This window comes from Ranitomeya imitator, chromosome 1 (assembly GCF_032444005.1).
Source record: "Ranitomeya imitator isolate aRanImi1 chromosome 1, aRanImi1.pri, whole genome shotgun sequence".
NCBI classification, from domain to species: domain Eukaryota; kingdom Metazoa; phylum Chordata; class Amphibia; order Anura; family Dendrobatidae; genus Ranitomeya; species Ranitomeya imitator.
In genome coordinates, this window is record NC_091282.1 from 256,269,871 (window position 1) to 256,294,409 (window position 24,539).

General features: G+C 45.1%; 1 protein-coding gene across 3 annotated transcripts in view; it reads left to right on the top strand.

Moving 5' to 3' along the window:
* ATP6V0A2 (ATPase H+ transporting V0 subunit a2) overlaps window positions 1–24,539 on the top strand; it is a 183,006-nt gene that overhangs the window by 24,292 nt on the left and 134,175 nt on the right. The window contains exons 1-5 of one of the 3 annotated variants that reach the window (XM_069755988.1): window positions 2,651–2,687; window positions 2,833–2,930; window positions 9,102–9,239; window positions 9,891–9,991; window positions 22,408–22,534. In XM_069755988.1, coding sequence (XP_069612089.1) covers window positions 2,672–2,687; window positions 2,833–2,930; window positions 9,102–9,239; window positions 9,891–9,991; window positions 22,408–22,534 — 480 coding nt within the window. In that variant the 5' untranslated portion in view covers window positions 2,651–2,671. Of the gene's footprint in view, window positions 1–2,650; window positions 2,688–2,832; window positions 2,931–9,101; window positions 9,240–9,874; window positions 9,992–22,407; window positions 22,535–24,539 lie in introns of those variants that run through there. The other 2 variants (XM_069755987.1, XM_069755989.1) reach the window with 2 other exon arrangements.

A 24,539-nucleotide genomic window follows, 5' to 3' on the forward strand; every position in this document is an offset into this window, starting at 1 on the left:
ATCAGGCTCCTGCTGTGATATCGCTGGTCGGGGAAGAAAGTCCAGAACTTTGTTTCGTCGCTGGATCTCCCGCTGACATCGCTGAATCGGCGTGTGTGACGCCGATTCAGCGATGTCTTCGCTGTTAACCAGGGTAAACATCGGGTTACTAGGCGCGGCCCTGCGCTTAGTAACCCGATGTTTACCCTGGTTACCGGGGACCTCGGGATCGTTGGTCGCTGGAGAGCTGTCTGTGTGACAGCTCTCCAGCGACCAAACAGCGACGCTGCAGCGATCCGGATCGTTGTCGGTATCGCTGCAGCGTCGCTTAGTGTGACGGTACCTTTAGAGATAAAAGGTTAGAAGCAGATGGGGAGAGGGGAAAAGCAAGGGGGATGTTGAAATCACCCATGATGAGGGTGTTGATGTCACAGGAGAGGAAATGTGGAAGCCAGGTGGCAAAGTGATCCAGGAACTGATGAGATTGGCCGGAAGGACTATAGACCACCGCCACTCGCATGGAGAAGGGGATGTAGAGTCTGACAGCATGGACCTCAAAAGAAGGGAAGACAAATGAGGGTACTTGGGGGATAAATTGGAAGGTACATTTGGTTGATAGGAGCAGACCAAAGCCTCCACCTGCTCTGTATAAGGAGTACCTGCAGCGTTCACCCTTGTAGTCATGCAAAGTATTTTCTTTATTGACTCATATTAAAATAAGTGAATTGAGTATAACTACACCAACCATTTCCCACTTTTCCTAGGCCATCACTCATGAGGGCCTTTGGAAAATATTGTGACCTATGAAGGTAAAGGGTGTAGTTTTCTGTTAACATACAAGGACAGCACGGTGGCTCAGTGGTTAGCACAGTTCGAGGTCCTGGGTTGAAATCCCACCACGGACAACATCTGAAAGGAGTTTGTATGTTCTCACCATGCTTCCACCGGTTTCCTCTGGGTACTCTGATTTCTCTCACACTTCAAAGACATAATGATAGGAAATGTAGGTTGTGAGCCCCAATGGGGACATTGATTATGATGATGACTGTAAAGTGCTGTGGAAATGAATGGCACTATATAAATGAATAAAATAAACTGCTAGCAGTAGTAGATAAGATGTGCCATTACATTACGATTAGTGGGAGTTTAATCTTTACAGCGAATTGCCTAGATTTCCGGCCACTGCTGCAGTCGTACCGTGGCCAGTCTCCTATGCATGGAGGGAAGTGCTTACAAGCGATTTCCAGTAGAACTTGCTGTTGCTGCTGTGAAGCTGATTGGATTGCGTCAATGCCCCTGCTTCTCTTCAATACCACAGACACAAAGCTGCCTGTGCTTGAAACATCGCAGAGCGCACAGTGTGGGTCAGCGGTCGCCGATGCTGCTGGTTTGTACTGTCACTCATGGAGAAGCACAGCAACCCTGATACTGAGGCGTGGGGCTTTTTGATGTGATCTCACCCTACAAAAGGCTCTTTATATTCTAATTGGCAAGTCCTTTTTTTCCCTCCCTGATGAAAATCACGCATCCTATAATATTCTCTATAGTGCACTCATGATTTACGTTATCTAATCTGTAGCACATGGTCACCTCATACTCCCCTAATCTGTCGGATCACAAAGAACTGTCTAGGTGACATCCTGGCATGAATGCTTCCACACATCATTTCATATCAAAGAATTTAAAGTGAAAAGGTCATCAACTGGTCGCCGAGCTTTAATCTCTGCATTCCCCTACATTGGATAAAGAATAACAGCAAATGAAATGTTAAAAAAAAAAAGTAAAGTTAGTGTGCAAGATTCGACACACTCAACTAATATAACTGCATAATATCAGAATGATGATGATACTCTACACTCAATATTCATTTAAAAGGTGTCTTTATTAGATCAGCTTTGGTTTTCGTATATTTACATAAGAACATGGAAACACCACCTGGGCACACATACTTCTACCAAGAGATAGGCCGTGACCAAGGTCCTGGATGGGCCAAATCGTTGGCTTCTCCTGTATATATGGAAACCATAGATCATCTCCCAATAAACACACCTTTCTAAATGCTTATTGATTGCTATGGTTATTGTATTACTGCAGCATGATCCCGCTGCTGCCAATCACTGGTCTCAGCAGTCATGGCATTGTAGGTGGTACAAGACCGCTGGACCCGTCATCACTAACTGGGCGCAGCTGCAGAGAGGCAACACTGACGCAATGCAGCTGAGTAAATCTGATTTTATCATTTTTACGCATACTAAGCCTTTGCTCTAATAGAAGGTTAAAATGGAAAACCCCTTTATTTTATCAGGTTTTTTTTTCACTCATGAATTTTTTCAAGAACAGGCTAATAATTTCCTGTCATAAAACACTTACATTTTTTTTTTCAGACTTAAACACCGATCTAGCGATTATTATTTTTTTTTTCAGCACTGTAGTGACTCTTTAAATGTAAGTCCCCTGCCCTGGTCATACGCTCACCCTCCGGCATCAGGGCCGCTCTGATCCCGTGGTGACATCTTGTGAGTGCAGCTTGTGACTGACTGGAAGTCACAAGCTTTCAATGCAAATCTGTGAGAGCCAGAACGAGGCTCTCATAGACTTCTATTGAAAAGTGACCTAAGTGCCGCTGCATGAAACCGCAGCTGCCGACAGGTCATTTTCCGCTGGAGACCGTCTGGAGTGACGCTGGAAAACAATGAAGGCGGCAGCAGGTGAGTATGAGACAGGGCAGGGGAATTACATTTAAAGCACCACTAAAGCGGTGCAATAAAGAAACGTTGGTTGGTGCTTACTAAAGATTGATTTTAGTTTTGCATGGAAATTTGTATTAAAATGTCTATTTTGTTTGGTTGCCAGGATATCTGGTCCAAGAAATCAAAAAGGCTGACATCCCTGTCCCAGAAGCAAGTATGTTGCCTGCAGCCCCCCTCCCCAAGCATGTGTTGGACATACAGGTAATTTGGGTTTTCATTACATTTTTTTTTTCTTTATATCATTATACAGTTGTGGCCAAAAGTATTCACACCCCTGCAATTCTGTCAGATAATACTCAATTTCTTCCTGAAAATGATTGCAAACACAAATTCTTTATTATTATCTTCATTTAATTTGTCTTAAATTAACCCCTTTACCCCCAAGGGTGGTTTGCACGTTAATGACCGGGCCAATTTTTACAATTCTGACCACTGTCCCTTTGTGAGGTTATAACTCTGGAACGCTTCAACGGATCCCAGTGATTCTGACATGGTTTTCTCGTGACATATTGTACTTCATGACAATGGTAAAATTTCTTTGATATTACCTGCGTTTATTTGTGAAAAAAACGGAAATATGGCGAAAATTTTGAAAATTTCGCAATTTTCCAACTTTGAATTTTTATGCAATTAAATCACAGAGATATGTCACACAAAATACTTAATAAGTAACATTTCCCACATGTCTACTTTACATCAGCACAATTTTGGAACCAAAATTTTTTTTTGTTAGGGAGTTATAAGGGTTAAAAATTGACCAGCAATTTCTCATTTCTACAACACCATTTTATTTTAGGGACCACATCTCATTTGAAGTCACTTTGAGGGGTCTATATGATAGAAAATACCCAAGTGTGACACCATTCTAAAAACTACACCCCTCAAGGTGCTCAAAACCATATTCAAGAAGTTTATTAACCCTTCTGGTGCTTCACAGGAATTTTTTGAATGTTTAAATAAAAATGAACATTTAACTTTTTAAAAAAAAATTTAATTCAGCTACAATTTGTTTAATTTTATCAAGGGTAACAGGAGAAAATAGACCCCAAACATTGTTGTACAATTTGTCCTGAGCACGACAATACCCCACATGTGGGGGTAAACCACTGTTTGGGCGCATGGCAGAGCTCGGAAGCGAAGGAGCGCCATTTGACTTTTCAATGCAAACTTGACTGGAATTGAGATGGGACGCCATGTTTCGTTTGGAGAGCCCCTGATGTGCCTAAACATTGAAACCCCCCACAAGTGACACCATTTTGGAAACTAGACCCCTTAAGGAACGTATCTAGATGTGTGGTGAGCAATTTGACCCACCAAGTGCTTCACAGAAGTTTATAATGTAGAACCGTAAAAATAAAAAATCATATTTTTTCACAAAAATTAACTTTCCGCCCCCAATTTTTTATTTTCCCAAGGGTAAGAGAAGAAATTGGACCCCAAAAGTTGTTGTACAATTTGTCCTGAGTACGCTGATACCCCATATGTGGGGGTAAACCACTGTTTGGGCGGATGGGAGAGCTCGGAAGGGAAGGAGCGCCGTTTGACTTTTCAATGCAAAATTGACAGGAATTGAGATGGGACGCCATGTTGCGTTTGGAGAGCCACTGATGTGCCTAAACATTGAAACCCCCCACAAGTGACACCATTTTGGAAAGTAGACCCCCTAAGTAACTTATCTAGATGTGTGGTGAGCACTTTGACCCACCAAGTGCTTCACAGAAGTTTATAATGGAGAGCCGTAAAAATAAAACAAAAATTTTTTCCCACAAAAATTATTTTTTAGCCCCCAGTTTTGTATTTTCCCGAGGGTAACAGGAGAAATTTGACCCCAAAATTTGTTGTCCAATTTGTTCTGAGTACGCTGATACCCCATATGTGGGGGGGAACCACTGTTTGGGCGCATGGGAGGGCTCGGAAGGGAAGGAGCTCCATTTGGAATGCAGGCTTAGATGGAATGGTCTGCAGGTGTCACATTGCATTTGCAGAGCCCCTAATGTACCGAAATAGTAGAAACCCCCCACAAGTGACACTATTTTGGAAACTAGACCCCCTAAGGAACTCATCTAGATGTGTTGTGAGAGCTTTGAACCCCCAAGTGTTTCACTACAGTTTGTAACGCAGAGCCGTGAAAATTGAAAAAAAAAATCTTTCCCCCAAAAATTATTTTTTAGCCCCCAGTTTTGTATTTTCCCGAGGGTAAGAGGAGAAATTTGACCCCAAAAGTTGTTGTCCAATTTGTCCTGAGTACGCTGATACCCCATATGTTGGGGGGAACCACCGTTTGGGCGCATGGGAGGGCTCGGAAGGGAAGGAGTGCCATTTGGAATGCAGACTTAGATGGAATGGTCTGCAGGCGTCACATTGCGTTTGCAGAACCCCTAATGTACCTAAACAGTAGAAATCCCCCACAAGTGACCCCATATTAGAAACTAGACCCCCATGGAACTTATCTAGATGTGTTGTGAGAACTTTGAACCCCCAAGTCTTTCACTACAGTTTATAACGCAGAGCCGTGAAAATAAAAAATCTTTTTTTTTTTCCCACAAAAATTATTTTTTAGCCCCCAGTTTTGTATTTTCCCAAGGGTAACAGGAGAAATTGGACCCCAAAAGTTGTTGTCCTATTTGTCCTGAGTATGCTGATACCCCATATGTTGGGGTAAACCTCTGTTTGGGCACACGGGAGAGCTCGGAAGGGAAGGAGCACTGTTTTACTTTTTCAACGCAGAATTGGCTGGAATTGAGATCGGACGCCATGTCGCGTTTGGAGAGCCCCTAAACAGTGGAAACCCCCCAATTATAACTGAAACCCTAATCCAAACACACCCCTAACCCTAATCCCAACAGTAACCCTAACCACACCTCTAACCCTGACACACACCTAACCCTAATCCCAACCCTATTCCCAACTGTAAATGTAATCTAAACCCTAACCGTAACTTTAGCCCCAACCCTAACTGTAGCCTTAACCCTAGCCCCAACCCTAACTTTAGCCCCAACCCAAACTGTAGCCCTAACCATAGCCCTAACCATAGCCCTAACCCTAACTTTAGCCCCAACCCTAACTGTAGCCTTGACCCTAGCCCTAACCATAGCCCTAACCATAGCCCTAGCCCTAACCCTAATGGAAAAATGGAAATAAATACATTTTTTTAATTTTTCCCTAACTAAGGGGGTGATGAAGGGGGGTTTGATTTACTTTTATAGCGGGTTTTTTAGCGGATTTTTATGATTGGCAGCCGTCACACACTGAAAGACGCTTTTTATTGCAAAAAATATTTTTTGCGTTACCACATTTTGAGAGCTATAATTTTTCCATATTTTGGTTCACAGAGTCATGTGAGGTCTTGTTTTTTGCGGGACGAGTTGACGTTGTTATTGGTAACATTTTCGGGCACGTTACATTTTTTGATCGCTTTTTATTCCGATTTTTGCGAGGCAGAATGACCAAAAACCAGCTATTCATGAATTTCTTTTGGGGGAGGCGTTTATACCGTTCCGCGTTTGGTAAAATTGATAAAGCAGTTTTATTCTTCGGGTCAGTACGATTACAGCGACACCTCATTTATATCATTTTTTTATGTTTTGGCGCTTTTATACGATAAAAACTATTTTATAGAAAAAATAATTATTTTTGCATCGCTTTATTCTCAGGACTATAACTTTTTCTTTTTTTTGCTGATGATGCTGTATGGCGGCTCGTTTTTTGCGGGACAAGATGACACTTTCAGCGATATCATGGTTATTTATATCTGTCTTTTTGATCGCGTGTTATTCCACTTTTTGTTCGGCGGTATGATAATAAAGCGTTGTTTTTTGCCTCGTTTTTTTTTTTTTTTTTTCTTACGGTGTTTACTGAAGGGGTTAACTAGTGGGCCAGTTTTATAGGTCAGGCCGTTACGGACGCGGCGATACTAAATATGTGTACTTTTATTGTTTTTTTTTATATTTAGATAAAGAAATGTATTTAGGGGAATAATATATATATATATATATTTTTCATTATTTAGGAATATTTTTTTTTATTTTTTTTTTACACATTTTGAAAAATTTTTTTTTACTTTTTTACATTGTCTCAGGGGGGGACATCACAGATCAGTGATCTGACAGTGTGCACAGCACCCGTCCGTGGTCATGGGGGCCCACCCCACCTCGACGGGATAGTACGTCCCATGTCAGAAAGGGGTTAAAAAACACAAAAAGAATTGTCCTAAAGCCAAATTGGATATAATTCCACACCAAACATAAAAAAGGGGGTGGACAAAAGTATTGGCACTGTTCGAAAAATCATGTGATGCTTCTGTAATTTGTGTAATTAACAGCACCTGTAACTTACCTGTGACACCTAACAGGTGTTGGCAATAACTAAATCACACTTGCAGCCAGTTGACATGGATTAAAGTTGACTCAGCCTCTGTCCTGTGTCCTTGTGTGTACCACATTGAGCATAGAGAAAAGAAAGAAGACCAAAGAACTGTCTGAGGACTTGAGAAACCTAATTGTGAGTACGCATGAGCAATCTCAAGGCTATAAGTCCATCTCCAAAGACCTGAATGTTCCTGTGTCTACCGTGCGCAGTGTCATCAAGAAGTTTGAAGCCCATGGCACTGTGGCTAACCTCCCTAGATCTGGACGGAAAAGAAAAATTGACAAGAGATTTCAACGCAAGATTGTGCGGATGTTGGACAAAGAACCTCGACTAACATCCAAACAAATTCAAGCTGCCCTGCAGTCCGAGGGTACAACAGTGTCAACCCGTACTATCCGTCGGCGTCTGAATGAAAAGGGACTGTATGGTAGGACCCAGGAAGATCCCACCTCTTACCCCGAGACATAAAAAAGCCAGGCTGGAGTTTGCCAAAACTTACCTGAAAAAGCCTAAAACGTTTTGGAAGAATGTTCTCTGGTCAGATGAGACAAAAGTAGAGCTTTTTGGGCAAAGGCATCAACATAGAGTTTACAGGAGAAAAAAAAGGCATTCAAAGAAAAGAACACGGTCCCTAGAGTCAAACATGGCGGAGGTTCCCTGATGTTTTAGGGTTGCTTTGCTGCCTCTGGCACTGGACTGCTTGACCGTGTGCATAGCATTGTGAAGTCTGAAGACTACCAACAAATTTTGCAGCATTATGTAGGGCCCAGTGTGAGAAAGCTGGGTCTCCCTCAGAGGTTATGGGTCTTCCAGCAGGACAATGACCCAAAACACACTTCAAAAAGTACTAGAAAATGGTTTGAGAGAAAGCACTGGAGACTTCTAATGTGGCCAGCAATGAGTCCAGACCTGAATCCCATAGAACACCTGTGGAGAGATCTAAAAATGGCAGTTTGGAGAAGGCACCCTTCAAATATCAGGGACCTGGAGAAGTTTGCCAAAGAAGAATAGTCTAAAATTACAGCAGAGCATTGCAAGAAACTCATTGATGGTTACCGGAAGCGGTTGGTCGCAGTTATTTTGGCTAAAGGTTGTGCAACCAAGTATTAGGCTGAGGGTGCTAATACTTTTGTCTGGCCCATTTTTGGAGTTTTGTGTGAAATGATCAATGTTTTGCTTTTTGCTTCATTCTCTTTTGTGTTTTTTCATTTAAGACAAATTAAATGAAGATAATACCAAAGAATTTGACAGAATTGCAGGGGGGGTGTCAATACTTTTGGCCACAACTGTATGAAGGCTTGTATCTAACCTCTAACTCCTTACACATTTAACCCCTTAACTACGGCGCTGTGGAAAAAGTGTATAGCGCCTTCCAAAGTCAGATTTTCTCCGGGGTCTCAGCTGCCGGGGGTAGCAGAGACCCCAGAGAACATGATTCGGGTCAGTTTTTACCGACCCCTGGTTACGATCGCCGGTATTGGCCCTATGCCGGCGATCGCAAAAAATAAGTCAGCTGTGCCATGTAATTTCTCTGTTCTCCCATGTGATCGCACATCAGAGGACAGAGAAATAGGGTCCTCGATCACCCCCTGATACCATTGTCTCCCGGTGCTACTCGACCCTCTTGTTCCCCCAAATGGGCACCGCCATCTTCTTCCGGGAAGAAAATGGTGGGCGCATACGCAGTGCCGCCAATAAAAAAAATTAATTACTGTAGATAAGCCCCTGATGCCGGTGGGCTTAGCTCACCTTCGATTTTGGGGGTGACAGGCTCCCTTTAAAGCGTTGCAGAGTTATAACCTCATAAAGTGACAGTGGTCAAAATTGTAAAAATTGGCCTGGTCATTAAACTGTAAATTGGCTCCGTCACTAAGGGGTTAATTTCCATTCATCGTGTTTTTAATAAGCAGCTGTTTATCCAATTTTCTTCATCTTTATATTTCTGTGAGATATAAAAATAAATGGTGACTGACAGAGGGTTTCTGTGTTATGTCTGTTCTGTAGGAACAATTAAAGAAGCTTGAATCTGAGCTCAAGGAAGTAAATAAGAACAAGGAGAAGTTACAGAAAAACTTGGTGGAGCTGACGGAGTATACACACATGCTGAGGGTGACAAAGGGCTTTGTACAGAGATCAATGGAGGTAAAAAATAACCTACTCCTGACTACTGTTCGGAAAGTGTCCTCATTTTACATGGATATGACTTTTTTTTTTTTATTGTAATTCTTACACTGTGGACCACTGTCCTGGTAATTAGACATGTTATTGAACAAGAACCTTTCTATTGCTGACTGATGACTTGAAGCATAACGTCTTGATATTACATGACCTTCAGATCGCATTCTCTCTCCATTAATATATGGGAGACTTGGACACAGATAAAAAATATTGTAATGAAAATTGACTGAGCATGTTTGGCCACTTTGTCACGAATTCGGACCAGGCATAGGTACCTTCTCTTGACATTTTGGGGCCCAGCAGTCGGAGCTCCTAAATCACTAAGAACAATGTTCTGATCCTTTCTGGCATCTTTGCCATCTGTTATTGTTGGTGAAAGCTTAGAGAAAATGCTCATTTAATGGGACATTAGATGGTAAGAACTGACTATAAAATATGGCTTGTCAGTCCCTCTTCACTTATAAACTTGCATAATTTATCTCTGCTTTCAGCCGAATCTGTTTTCGTTTTCATGAGCTTAAATGCAGGAAGTGAAATATACATTTCTTGTGTTCGTTATCATCAAAGAAATATGAATGATCATCTATAAAAAAAAAAAGTTTGCCTTCCTTATAGAGTGAAACATCGACCCCTACCAGGTATGAAGAATTCCCTACGTTAGAAAAGGAATCCATAATGGACTATACTTGTATGCAAAGACTGGGGGCAAAATTGGGGTAAGCTGATTTTATTTTTGGAATATAATGCTTAGGATCAGTGCATGCTTTACCATATAAAAAATGGTTTAAAGGGAACCTGTCAGCAGGAATGTGTCTACACAGTGTGTCAGGTCGTCGCCATTATACTGAATAAAATGATATCTTGATTGATGAAATCCGTCTTGTGGTTGTTGTATAATCTTTATTTTTAGTTAATGATATGCTTGTGCTTCGGGGCGGCCTGTGGGTGAGAGAGGGGGGTCTTCATGTGGTGCTCTGCTTAGCTGTTCATACTAATGGCTTATGACAGGTCACTGATCCCTCAGTGATGTGCCGCCTATTTTACAAACTGAGTATTATATATACCGTATATACTCGAGTATAAGCTGACCCGAGCATAAGCCGAGACCCCTAACTTTGCCACAAAAAACTGGGAAAACTTAATGACTCGAGTATAAACCTAGGGTGGAAAATGCAGCAGCTACCGGTAAATTTCAAAAATGAAAATAGATACCAATAAAAGTAAAATTAATTGAGATATCAGTAGGTTAAGTGTTTTTGAATATCCATATTGAATCAGGAGCCCCATATAATGCTCCATACAGTTCATGATGGGCCCCATAAGATGCTCCATATTAAAATATACCCCATATAATGCTGCACAAAAGTTAATAATGGCCCAATAAGATGATCCATAGACACATTTGGCCCCATACAGTCTTGCATAAAGGTGGTTAAGGGCCGCATAAGATGCTCCATAGACACTTTTGCCCCATATAATGCTGCACAAATGCGGATTATGGCCCCATAAGGCTGGGTTCACATAATGCTTTGGCAGTCCATTAGACGGACTGCGTTGCACCGCGGCATAACGCAGTCCGTTAACGCTGCCATTATCCCCTATTTCGGATGCATTGCTAGTACACGCCCATAATGGGCGGGCGCTAGCGATGTGCCCTCATTGACTGACGGACCCTGGGACGCGAGCTGCAGCGTTTCCAGGTCCGTCACTGCTAGCGCAGATAGAGCATCTGCTATCTCTATGTGCGCCAGCGCAAGCGAATTTCTCTTTCGCCTCTAAGGGGGACACAGGAGGCTGACACTAAGTAAACATGAAAAAAGTTTAGCTCCTCCTCTGTCATATACATCCTGACACTGGCTACCAGAGAATCTAGTTCTTGCTTAGTGTCTGAAGGAGGCACACCTCTGGGTCCCGGATCCTTTGGACTCTGTTTCATCTCTACGTTATATGGATTGAGGGGGCGACGGATCCTTTTGAGGGTCCGATCTCCCCAAACCAACAACGGGCAAACACGTGCAAGTATTCTCCACGTATCCTTTCCTGCGACGTGGGATTTCTCACCGGGCTTGGCCCTGACCACCCTGAGGTATTTAGACCACAGGCTGTACAGCTGCCATTAGATGTCCATGTGTCCCCCCTTATTTCTACACCTCTGTTCTGCTGTGGTGATAGATGGGGTGGTGGACGGTCCCTCTCCTTATCCAGTGCAGGAAATGGAGCTAGGGTTCCTGCACTGTCTTTTGCTCTGTTCTCCCCCGCTGGATTCTCTCAATAGGGCTAAAGCAGTTTGCAAAAAAAGGGGAAGGGCAGGAATGGGGGGGCTCCTGACACAGGCGCAGTTTACCTTGAAGGCACTCCGGGCGTCTGCACCTTTCTGGCGTCGGGTAATCAGCGATGCCGCAGTCCCCAGAACTCTGTCGGTACTGCTTTTTTCCGGAGCTTGTTGGCGCCGCAGCAGTACAGTGCGGCCAGCGCCGCGGTCTCTCTGGAGGCTTCAGGCTCCGACCTAGCATTCAGCATGCATTTCCGGGTCCATCAGGCCCTGTTTCCGCCCAGCAAACCACGCGGTTAGGCCCCGCCCTCTTCGGTGCGTCTACTTCCAGATCCTCCCCCTCCTTTCCTTGCCTAGGGAAAATCGAGGCCCCAGCTTTGGCCTACTACAGGCCGCATCACATCATTGCGGTTCCGCCCCCTGAAGGACCGATGGGGATAAAGGTAGCGCATTTGTTCAGCATTTGGTGTTCAGTTCAGTGTACTCGTGGGGACACAGGACTGGGGTAAGTGCTTCTCCCTCCATCCTGACAGCAGAAGCATTGTTTTTTTCCCAGTCTAAGGCTCTGGGTATAGCATTTACGGATCACTATGTCTAGAAGGGTCAAGTCTCACACGGTCCTATATACTGTTTGTGTATCTTGTCGTGCTACATTCCCGCATGCCCAAAGCAATCGTCTCTGCGAGGCCTGCGACTCTGAACGCGCCCAGGAGCCCCCTTGCCTGCGAGCTCCCTAGCAATCCCTCCGGCAATTTCCCCCGCCCCTCAAACGGACGCTGGGGCGGTTCCACCGGAATGGGTCACGTCCTTGTCGCAATCCATGGCGTCCCTAACTGAAGCAATCAAGTCCCTTCAGACCCCGGTGGTCAGGGCCAGCAGTCCATCTGTCACGGAGAGGGCCTCGAGGTCTCAGGAGCCTTCGGCCTGCAGAGGCCGTGCTCGAACTAGACAGACGCGTGGAAAGTGAATTCGTACAGCGTCGCCTGGGCTGTCAGGCGCTTCGGCATCCTGGAGCTCCGTATCACGCTCTCCTTCCCCAGCAGAGAGCGGGGAAGTTGAGACAGACTAAGAGTCAGAAGGGTCCCTTAATTTGGAGACTCCTGGGTTTCAGGAGTCTGTAGATAGCCTGATTGAGGCTGTCAATCAGTCCCTGGGGATAGAAGATGAACTCGCCTCATCCTCAGATCACAAGGTTTCATTTAAGCGGTCCAAACTGGCCCATAAGGTTTTTTTCTCTCACTCCGAGTTTGAGGACCTGATTCGGCGTAACCGGGAGCACCCGAACAAACGTTTTTCAGGGCAAAAAGCCTTGAAGGCTAGGTATCCCTTTTCTACTGAGCTATGCAGTAAATGGGCAGAAAATCCTTCAGTAGATCCTCCGGTGTCTCGTTTAGCCTCTAACACTTTGTTATCCCTTCCTAATGGCTCGTCTATTAAGGATCCTACGGATCGTTTTATAGAGCGCTTGACTCGTTCCGTTTTTGAGGCTTCGAGTTCAGCACTTTTTCCCTCTTTTGCGGTAACTTGGGTTGCTAAAGCTATGATGTCTTGGTCAGAGTCTTTAACAAAGGCTCTTCAAGAAAGGGATCTGCCAGCGGAGCTGGCAGAAATGTCAACTCAGATAACGCTTGCTGGAATCTGTCTCATCAATGCATCCTTAGATGCTGCAGACTGTGCCTCTTCTGCTGCGGCAAATGCAATTGCCATTAGAAGGGCAGACTCTTCCTCTAAAAAATCTCTTACAACTCTACCGTATCAGGGGGGTCGCTTATTCGGAGAGAAGCTAGATCAGCTTATTTCAGACTCCACAGGAGGAAAGAGCAAGTTTCTTCCTCAGCAGAGGATTAGACAGCCTTTTTGTCGCCAATTCCAGGCCCGCTTCAGGCCCTTTCGTAATGCTAGATGGGCTCCAGCACCAGGCTCTGCTGCACAGGGTCGACCCAATCAGGACCGAGACAATCGGATCTCCTACACGGCCAACCAGGGGGGAAGAATGCATTCCCAGTCAAATAGATCCAGAGGATCTAGGACTCAGAGGTTTTCGGCCAAGTGACTGGAGGCCTCCTCGGAGTGTCTCCAACAGAGTAGGCGGATGTCTACTTTTGTTTCACCAGGTCTGGCTTCAAGTGATCCACCACCGGTGGGTGGGAGAGCTCGTATTTTCAGGTTACAAGATAGAGCTGGTCTGTCAGCCTCCTCCCCGGTTCTTCCCATCCCGTCTTCCCAGAGAGTACAATTCCAGAGAGTCCCTTCATCTCAGCGGGGTCATTTCTCCTGTTCCCAGGGAAGAAAGGTTTCAAGGGTTTTATTCCAATATTTTTATAGTACCCAAAAAGGACGGAACAGTAAGACCCATTCTGGATCTGAAACGCTTAAACAAGTTTGTCCACATTTGTCACTTTCGGATGGAATCTCTCCGGTCAGTTATTGCCTCAATGGAAAAGGGAGAATTCTTGGCCTCAATAGACATTCAGGATGCCTACCTACATATTCCCATTTTTCCTCCTCATCAAAGATTTCTCCAGTTCGCCCTAAGCAACCTACACTTCCAGTTCACAGCTTTACCCTTCGGGCTGGCCTCCGCCCCCAGGGTGTTCACGAAGGTCATGTCAACGGTGGTGTCCATTCTACACTCCCAAGGCATAGTAGTCTTGCCATATCTAGACGATCTTCTGATCAAAGGGCCGACCTTTCAAGCTTGCAAGGAAAATGTCAGCATTGCTCTAGACACCCTTTCTCGTCTGGGTTGGCTAGTAAATTTAAGGAAGTTATCCCTAGAACCATCTCGGAGGATTTCATTTCTAGGCATGATTTTCGACACCTCTCAAGCCCTATCAATCCTTCCCCAGGACAAGGTCTTAGCCCTTCAGCGGGAAGTAAGGAATCTTCAGCAACCGTACCCTCATGCGATCCGGTCCTGTATGAGGGTCTTTGGAAGGATGGTTGCAACTATAGAAGCAGAACCATTTGCACAGCTTCACCTCCGACCTCTCCAACAGGCAATCTTAGCAGTATGGAACAGGAATCCACTCTCCCTCAACCACAGATGTCAGCTGCCCCCCCCCCCCCCCCAGGTCAGACAGGCTCTTTCATGGTGGTTAAACAGTTCGTCCCTACTGGAGGGGAAACCCTTTCCCCCAACCAATTGGCTGGTGGTTACAACAGATGCCAGTTGCCTGGGTTGGGGAGCGGCGTTCTGTCACCACACAGCTCAGGGGTGCTGGTCTCCTCGGGAATCAGATCTCCCTATCAATCTCTTAGAGATTCGGGCAGTTCGACTAGCTTTGCAGTATTTCCACCATCTTCTAGCGGGTCTTCCTGTCTGGATTCAATTCGGACAATGCCACAGCCGTGGTCTACATAAATCATCAGGGGGGCACCCGCAGCAGGGCAGCCATGCAGGAGGTAAAACAAATACTGTTCTGGGCCGAGAGGAATCACTTGATGATTTCAGCGGTCCACATTCCGGGCGAAGAGAACTGGGCGGCAGATTTCCTCAGCCGTCAGGGTCTAGCGTCCGGGGAATGGTCTCTCCATCCCGAAGTATTTCAGCAACTATGCCATCTATTGGGGACTCCGGACGTGGATCTAATGGCGTTCAGGAGGAATGCCACGGTACCCAGATTTGTCGCCCGGTACCGAGATCCACAGGCAATCGCCGTGGATGCGCTAGTGCTGAGTTGGAACCAGTTTCAGCTCTCATCTGTTCCCTCCTCTGGCACTGCTCCCGAGGGTAATCAAGAAGATCAAGTCAGAAAGAGTGCCTGCTATTCTGATCGCCCCGGATTGGCCGAGACTGACCTGGTATGCGGACCTAGTACAACTTCTCGCCGGAGTTCCATGGCGGCTCCCCGATCGTCCGGATCTTCTATCTCAAGGGCTGATTTACCACCAGAACTCAGGGGTCCTACGTTTGACGGCTTGGCCATTGAATCTTGGTTTCTAACTCAGGCAGGGTTCTCCCAAGAGGTTGCAGATACCATGATCAGTGCACGTAAAACCATTTTGGCCAGAATTTATTATCACACTTGGAAAGTTTTTCTTTCTTGGTGTAGAGGGCGCGGGCTGCTTCCTCTGCATTTTTCCGTCCCAAATATTCTAGCCTTTTTCCAAGCAGGCCTGAATTCAGGGCTTGCTCCAAGTACTCTTAAAAGGCAGATTTCAGCCTTGTCGGTCCTTTTTCAGCGCAGGATTGCTACTAACTGACAGGTCAGGACTTTTTTTCAGGGAGTCGCTCATAAGGTCCCTCCTTATAAGACTCCTTTGGAAGCTTGGGACCTTAATTTGGTCTTAAGGGCTTTACAGTAAGCTCCTTTTGAGCCTCTTCAAGATAATTCCTTGACTCTCCTTTCCTGGAAAGTTATATTTTTCGTGGCCATAACTTCCATAAGGCGGGTATCAGAGCTGGCAGACCTCTCCTGTCATGCTCCCTTTTTACATTTTCATCAGGATAAGGTAATGCTCAGACCAGCACCTTCTTTTTTGCCAAAGGTTGTTTCCTCGTCCCACATTAATGAGGTTATAGTCCTTCCGTCCTTTTGTCCGGCGCCTACGCACCGTGTAAAAAAAAAGTTATCCATACGTTGGACCTAGTGAGAGCGCTGAGGAGATACATTTCCCGAACAGCTCCTTTTCGTCAGACGGATGCTCTGTTTGTCCTCCCAGAGGGTCGCAGGAAGGGATGCGCGGCCTCAAAATCTACCCTGGCCAGGTGGATACGTGCGACCATTCAGGAGGCCTATCGCGCCAAGGGCATGATGGTTCCGGCTGGAATCAATGCTCACTCCACTAGAGCAATGGGGGCTTCCTGGGCGATTCGGCATCAGGCCTCAGCAGAACAGGTTTGCAAAGCTGCAACCTGGTCTAGTTTGCATACATTTGCCAAGCACTACAATGTCCACTCCCAGGTCTCTGCTGATGCGAGTCTGGGTAGAAGGATTCTTCAAGCCGCGGTGACGCACTTGTTGTCTGGATAATTATTACTGGTGAGTTGATTTCCCTCCCAGGGACTGCTTTAGGACATCCCACAGTCCTGTGTCCCCCTATGAGGCGAAGGAGAAATAGGGATTTTTGTGTTACTCACCGTAAAATCCTTTTCTCCGAGACGCTCATTGGGGGACACAGTTCCCTCCCTGGCGGCTACTGTCTTTTTGTATCTGATATTATCAGTTAGTGAGGTTCTTTCTAGACATAAGTTTTCTGTATTTAAGCTGATAATATTATTTTTTTGGTTCTCCTACTGCTTTTGCACCGAACTGGATTCTCTGGTAGCCAGTGTCAGGGTGTATACGACGGAGGAGGAGCTAAACTTTTTTCATGTTTACTTAGTGTCAGCATCCTGGAGGCAGAAGCATACACCTACAGTCTTGTGTCCCCCAATGAGCGTCTCGGAGAAAAGGATTTTACGGTAACACAAAAATCCCTATTTCGACACTTGAGTTAACGCAGCCCGTTTAACGCATGTGTTGAACGGGCTGCTTTAACACAGTATGAACCTGGCTTAAGATGCTCCATAGAGATATTTGCCCCATATAATGCTGCACAAATGCTGATTATGGCCCCGTAAGATGCTCCATAGAGATATTTGCCCCATATAATGCTGCACAAATGATGATTATGGCCCCATAAGATGCTCCATAGAAACATTTGCCCCATATGCTGTTGCTGCGATTAAAACAAAAAAAATGACATGCTCACCTCTCGACGCTCAGGCCCCCGACACTTGCAATATTCACCTGTTCTCATTCCACCGCTGGGCGCCGCTCTGTGTTCAGCGTCCCCTGCACTGACGTTCAGGCAGAGGGCGCGTACTTACCACGTCATCGCATCCTCTGACCTCAGCGTCTCAGCAGGGGACGTGGAAGACTGAGCCCGGCGGTGGAACGAGGACAGATGAATATTGCGCAATGCTGCTCACCCTCCCCATTATACTCACCTGCTCCCGGCGCGGTCCCTGGAAGCTTCCCTGATGGCGCTGACAGCTTCTTCCGGCGTTGAGCTGTCATCGGTACCGCTCATTACAGTAATGAATATGCGGCTCCACCCCTATGAGAGTGGAGCCGCGTCCATATTCATTACTGTAATGAGCCGTACCATGTTGACAGCTCAACGCTGGAAGAAGCTATCAGCACCCGGAGACCATCGGAGATGCAGGGACCTCGCCAGGAGCAGGTGAGTATGTGTCAGCTGCCGCTCCCCCTCCCCCGCTGACCCCCTGAGATAATAACTCGAGTATAAGCCGAGAGGGGCACTTTCAGCCTAAAAAAATGGACTGCAAATCTCGGCTTATACTCGAGTACAGTTGTGGCCAAAAGTATTGTCACCCCTGCAATTATGTCAGATAATACTCAGTTTCTTCCTGAAAATGATTGCAAACACAAATTCTTTGTTATTATTATCTTCATTTAATTTGTCTTAAATGAAAAACACAAAAAGAATTGTCCTAAAGCCAAATTGGATATAATTCCACACCAAACATAAAAAGGGATGGACAAAAGTATTGGCACTGTTCGAAAAATCATGTGATGCTTCTCTAATTTGTGTAATTAACAGCACCTGTAACTTACCTGTGACACCTAACAGGTGTTGGCAATAACTAAATCACACTTGCAGCCAGTTGACATGGATTAAAGTTGACTCAACCTCTGTCCTGTGTCCTTGTGTGTACCACATTGAGCATGGAGAAAAGAAAGAAGACCAAAGAACTCTCTGAGGACTAGAGAAACCAAATTGTGAGGAAGCATGAGCAATCTCAAGGCTACAAGTCCATCTCCAAAGACCTGAATTTTCCTGTGTCTACCGTGCGCAGTGTCATCAAGAAGTTTAAAGCCCATGGCACTGTGGCTAACCTCCCTAGATGTGGATGGAAAAGAAAAATTGACAAGAGATTTCAACGCAAAATTGTGCGGATGTTGGATAAAGAACCTTGACTAACATCCAAACAAGTTCAAGCTGCCCTGCAGTCCGAGGGTACAACAGTGTCAACCCGTACTATCCGTCGGCGTCTGAATGAAAAGGGACTCTATGGTGGGAGACCCAGGAAGACCCCACTTCTTACCCCGAGACATAAAAAAGCCAAGCTGGAGTTTGCCAAAACTTACCTGAAAAAGCCTAAAACGTCTTGGAAGAATGTTCTCTGGTAAGATGAGACAAAAGTAGAGCTTTTTGGGCAAAGGCATCAACATAGAGTTTATAGGAGAAAGAAAGAGGCATTCAAAGAAAAGAATACGGTCCCTACAGTCAAACATGGCGGAGGTTCCCTGATGTTTTGGGGTTGCTTTGCTGCCTCTGGCACTGGACTGCTTGACTGTGTGCATGGCATTATGAAGTCTGAAGACTACCAACAAATTTTGCAGCATAATGTAGGGCCCAGTGTGAGAAAGCTGGGTCTCCCTCAGAGGTCATGGGTCTTCCAGCAGGACAATGACCCAAAACACACTTCAAAAAGCACTAGAAAATGGTTTGAGAGAAAGTACTGGAGACTTCTAATGTGGCCAGCAATGAGTCCAGACCTGAATCCCATAGAACACCTGTGGAGAGACCTAAAAATGGCAGTGTGGAGAAGGCACCCTTCAAATATCAGGGACCTGGAGCAGTTTGCCAAAGAAGAAAGGTCTAAAATTCCAGCAGAGCATTGTAAGAAACTCATTGATGGTTACTGGAAGCGGTTGGTCGCAGTTATTTTAATTAAAAGTTGTGCAACCAAGTATTAGGCTGAGGGTGCCAATACTTTTGTCTGGACCATTTTTGGAGTTTTGTGTGAAATGATCAATGTTTTGCTTTTTGCTTCATTCTCTTGTGTGTTTTTTCATTTAAGACAAATTAAGCGAAGATAGTAATACCAAATAATTTGTGTTTGCAATCGTTTTCAGGAAGAAACTGAGTATTATCTGACAGAATTGCAGGGGTGTCAATACTTTTGGCCACAACTGTATATACGGTATTCAGAATAAAAAAAAATCATCTTCAGCAGGCAGGTGTCGGCGCCTGGCTGTAGCATGATCACATGTGTAATGTGCATTTAATTATTTAATTTGCTTGTATACTGTATATTGCGGATTATAAGACGCACCCCATAGTTTGAGGAGAAAAATAAGAAAAAAAACGTATTTAATAAAATGGTGGTGCTTTTTATAATCCATGTGTCTTATTACTTACTGGGGGTGGTGGCTGTGGTGAAGCGGGGTCCCAGGGTTGCTGCTGGAGGAGGCTGGGATGAGGGGATGTTCGGCACGCAGCTTCCGGTGTTCGGTGCAGCGGGGTCTCTGCCAACATTTTGTGAAAGCCCAGAGTCCCTGCAGTTCCATGGTTTATTATACGGTGGATTCTGGGGAAAATGGCTGTCGGGGGGCGCCGCATGCGCAGATGAAGATCTCGTCATCAAGATCTTGGGAGATGAGATCTCAGCTATGAGCCCAGAGTCAACCGCATAGTAAATCATGTAAGTGCGGGGGCTCTGGGCTTTCACAAAATGTCGGCAGAACCCCCGCAGCACCGATCACTCGCAGAGGTGCGCCGCACACCCGAACTTCCCCTCTTCCCAGCCTGTGGCCTGCAGCAACGCTCCACTCTATCCTCCTCCAGCAGCGACTCTGGGACCCTGCTCCACTGCAGCCGGTAAGGTACAGTACAGACCAGAAGTTTGGACACACCTTTTCATTTAAAGATTTTTCTGTATTTTCATGACTATGAAAATTGTACATTCACACTGAAGGCATCAAACCTATGAATTAACACATGTGGAATTATATACTTAACAAAAAAGTGTGAAGCAACTGAAAATATGTCTTATATTCTAGGTTCTTCAAAGTAGCCACCTTTTGCTTTGATGACTGCTTTGAACACTCTTGCCATTCTCTTGATGAGCTTCAAGAGGTAGTCACCGGATATGGTTTTCACTTCACAGGTGTGCCCTGTCAGGTTTAATAAATGGGATTTCTTGCCTTATAAATGGAGTTGGGACTATCAATTGTGTTGTGCAGAAGTCTGGTGGATACACAGCTGATAGTCCTACTGAATAGACTGTTTGTATTATGGTAAGAAAAAAGCAGCTAAGTACAGAAAAACGAGTGGCTATCATTACTTTAAGAAATGAAGGTCAGTCAGTCTGAAAAATTGGGAAAACTTGGAAAGTGGCAAAAACCGTCAAGCACTACAAAGAAACTGGCTCACATGAGGGCAGCCCCAGGAAAGGAAGACCAAGAGTCACCTCTGCTTCTGAGGATAAGTTTATCCGAGTCTCCAGCCTCAGAATTCACAGGTTAACAGCAGCTCAGATTAGAGACCAGGTCAATGCCACGCAGAGTTCTAGCAGCAGACACATCTCTACAACAACTGTTAGGAGGAGACTTTATGAAGCAGGGCTTCATGGTAAAATAGCTGCTAGGAAACCATTGCTAAGGACAGGCCACAAGCAGAAGAGACTTGTTTGGGCTAAAGAACACAGGGAATGGACATTAGACCATTGGAAATCTGGTATGATGAGTCCAAATTTGAGATCTTGGGTTCCAACCACCGTGTCTTTGTGCGACGCAGAAAAGGTGAACGGATGGACTCTACATGCCTGGTTCCCACCGTGAAGCATGGAGGAGGTGTGATGGTGTGGGGGTGCTTTGCTGGTGACACTGTTGGGGATTTATTCAAAATTGAAGGCATACTGAACCAGCATTGCTACCACAGCATCTTGCAGCTGCATGCTATTCCATCCGGTTTGCGTTTATTTGGACCATCATTTATTTTTTAACAGGACAATGACCCCAAACACACCTCCAGGCTGTGTTATAAGGGTTATTTGACCAAGAAGGAGAGTGATGGGGTGCTACGCCAGATGATCTGGCCTCCATAGTCACCAGACCTGAACCCAATCGAGATGATTTGGGGTGAGCTGGACCGCAGAGTGAAGGCAAAAGGGCCAGCAAGTACTAAGCATCTCTGGGAACTCCTTCAAGATTGTTGGAAGACCATTACCGGTGACTGCCTCTTGAAGCTCATCAAGAGAATGCCAAGAGTGTGCAAAGCAGTAAGCAAAGCAAAAGGTGGCTACTTTGAAGAACCTAGAATATAAGACATAATTTCAGTTGTTTCACACTTTTTTGTTAAGTATATAATTCCACATGTGTTAATTCATAGTTTTGATGCCTCCAGTGTGAGTGTACAATTTTCATAGTCATGAAAATACAGGAAAATCTTCAAATGAGGTGTGTCCAAACATTTGGTCTGTACTGTATATCCGCATTATAGGACGCACCCCCAGTTTTCCCCCAAATTTGGGGGGAAAAAAGTGCATTTTATAATCCGAAAAATATGGTAAATAAATTCAGAAAAAAAAGTCTCAAAATGGTACAGCCTGCGCAGTAGCATCTATCGGCGATCCGGCGCCATCTTGCTAGTGAAAACAAAAATTGTCTTTACTAAGATGGCGTCGGCGGCATCTGCTTAGTAGTATGTATGGGATCACAGTGTGGTTAGGATAATCCAACGCTGATTTTCTTGGATGAGCGAAAAACAGCCGTTTGACTCTAGCCATGCCATGTTAAATCAGTGTGAACAGTTTAGTGGTAATGCCCACTTGTCAATTTATTCATCTCCATGAGTAATAACAGAGCAATGGCACAACAGTGAGTTCCAGAATAGGAATTCTACCATGGCATTAAATGTGAAAAAAAACAAGTATCTCTCACACAAATTCCCCTCCCACCATCGAAAAGAAAGGCCTATGCCTTTTGAAAACGGGGCTTCTGTATACCGTAATTATTTTCCTTTCTTTGGTTTTAAAAATGTAATGTGCAGTTCTTGTTTTTAGATCTGTACAACCTTAGTTTCTCTCCACAAGAGATGTATTAATTTATTTTCTGTCTGCAGCTTTATCTCTGGTTTGGTTCAATATGCAAAGTTACAATCGTTTGAGAAAATGCTTTGGCGGTCTTGTAAAGGCTACACCATCCTGACGTACCGGGAGCTAGATGAGTATCTGATAGACTTGGAAACAGTGAGTTGGTGTTTTGCCATTTTATTACATAATTTTGGGGTTGGTGAATGTTCATTCCCAGATTAGTGTGTTAATAATATATATAAATTCTCCATTCTGACATGTGCTGCACCCATCCTGCGCCTCCATTCTGTCACTGGCTGCTCCCATCCTGCGTCCCCATCCTGTCATGTGCTGCTCCCATACTGCGCCCCCGTTCTGTCATGTGCTGCACCCATCCTGTGCCTCCATTCTGACATGTGCTGCACCCATCCTGCGCCTCCATTCTGACATGTTCTGCACCCATCCTGCGCCTCCATTCTGACATGTGCTGCACCCATCCTGCGCCTCCATTCTGTCACTGGCTGCTCCCATCCTGCGTCCCCATCCTGTCATGTGCTGCTCCCATCCTGCGCCCCCGTTCTGTCATTTGCTGCTTCCATCCTTCACCCCCGTTCTGTCATGTGCTGCTCCCATCCTGCGCCCCCGTTCTGTCATGTGCTGCTTCCATCCTGCACCCCCGTTCTGTCATGTGCTGCTTCCATCCTGCACCCTCTTTCTATCATGTGCTGCTTCCATCCTGCACCCCCGTTCTGTCATGTGCTACTGCCATTCTGCGCCCCCGTTCTGTCATGTGCTGCTTCCATCCTGCACCCTCGTTCTATCATGTGCTGCTTCCATCCTGCACCCCCGTTCTGTCATGTGCTACTGCCATTCTGCGCCCCCGTTCTGTCATGTGCTGCTGCCATCCTGTGCCCCCGTTCTGTCATGTGCGGCTTCCATCCTGCACCCCCGTTCTGTCATGTGCTGCTGCCATCCTGCGCCCCCGTTCTGTCATGTGCTGCTCCCATCCATATGCCCCATACGCTGCTCCATAAAGGTTTATGGCCCCCATCAGGTGGCGTAAGTAACAAATAGCTGTGGCATGAAGTGCCACAGCCTCATGGCACAGCAATTTGTTACTTACGCTACCTGATTCTTTTCCGGCGCCATTGTCTTGCTCCTCCTGGTGCCAGAATCGGCGCCTGCGCAGTCCGCGCTTTCCGGTGCCATTTTCTTGAAGACACACTGCTGTTTTTTTTTTCTTTTAACCCCTTAGTGACAGAGCCAATTTGGTACTTAATGACCGAGCCAATTTTTGCAATTCTGACCACTGTCACTTTATGAGGTTATAACTCTGGAACGCTTCAACGGATCCCGCTGATTCTGAGATTGTTTTTTTCGTGACATATTGTACTTCATGTTAGTGGTAACATTTATTCGATATTACTTGCGATTATTTATGGAAAAAACGGAAATATGGCGAAAATTTTTAAAATTTTGCAATTTTCAAACTTTGTATTTTTATGCCCTTAAATCAGAGAGATATGTCACAAAAAATAGTTAATAAATAACATTTCCCACATGTGTACTTTACATCAGTACAATTTTGGAAACAACATTTTTTTTTGCTAGGGAGTTATAAGGGTTAAAAGTTGACCAGCAATTTCTCATTTTTACAGCACTTTTTTTTTTTTTAGGGACCACATCACATTTGAAGTCATTTTGAGGGGTCTATATGATAGAACATAACGAAGTGTGACACCATTCTAAAAACTACACCCCTCAAGGTTCTCAAAACCACATTCAAGAAGTTTATTAACCCTTTATGTGCTTCACAGGAACTGAAACAATGTAGAAGGAAAAAATGAACATTTAACTTTTTTTGTAAACCTTTTAATTCAGAACCATTTTTTTTATTTTCACAAGTGTAAAAACAGAAATGTAACCATAAATTTTGTTATGCAATTTCTCCTGAATACGCCAATACCCCATATGTGGGGGTAAACCACTGTTTGGGCGCACCGCAGAACTTGGAAGTGAAGGAGCGCCGTTTTACTTTTTCAATGTAGAATTGGCAGGAATTGAGATTGGACGCCATGTCGCGTTTGGAAAGCCCCTGATGTGCCTAAACAGTGGAAACTCCCCACAAGTGACACCATTTTGGAAACTAGACCCCTTAAGGAACTTATCTAGATGTGTGGTG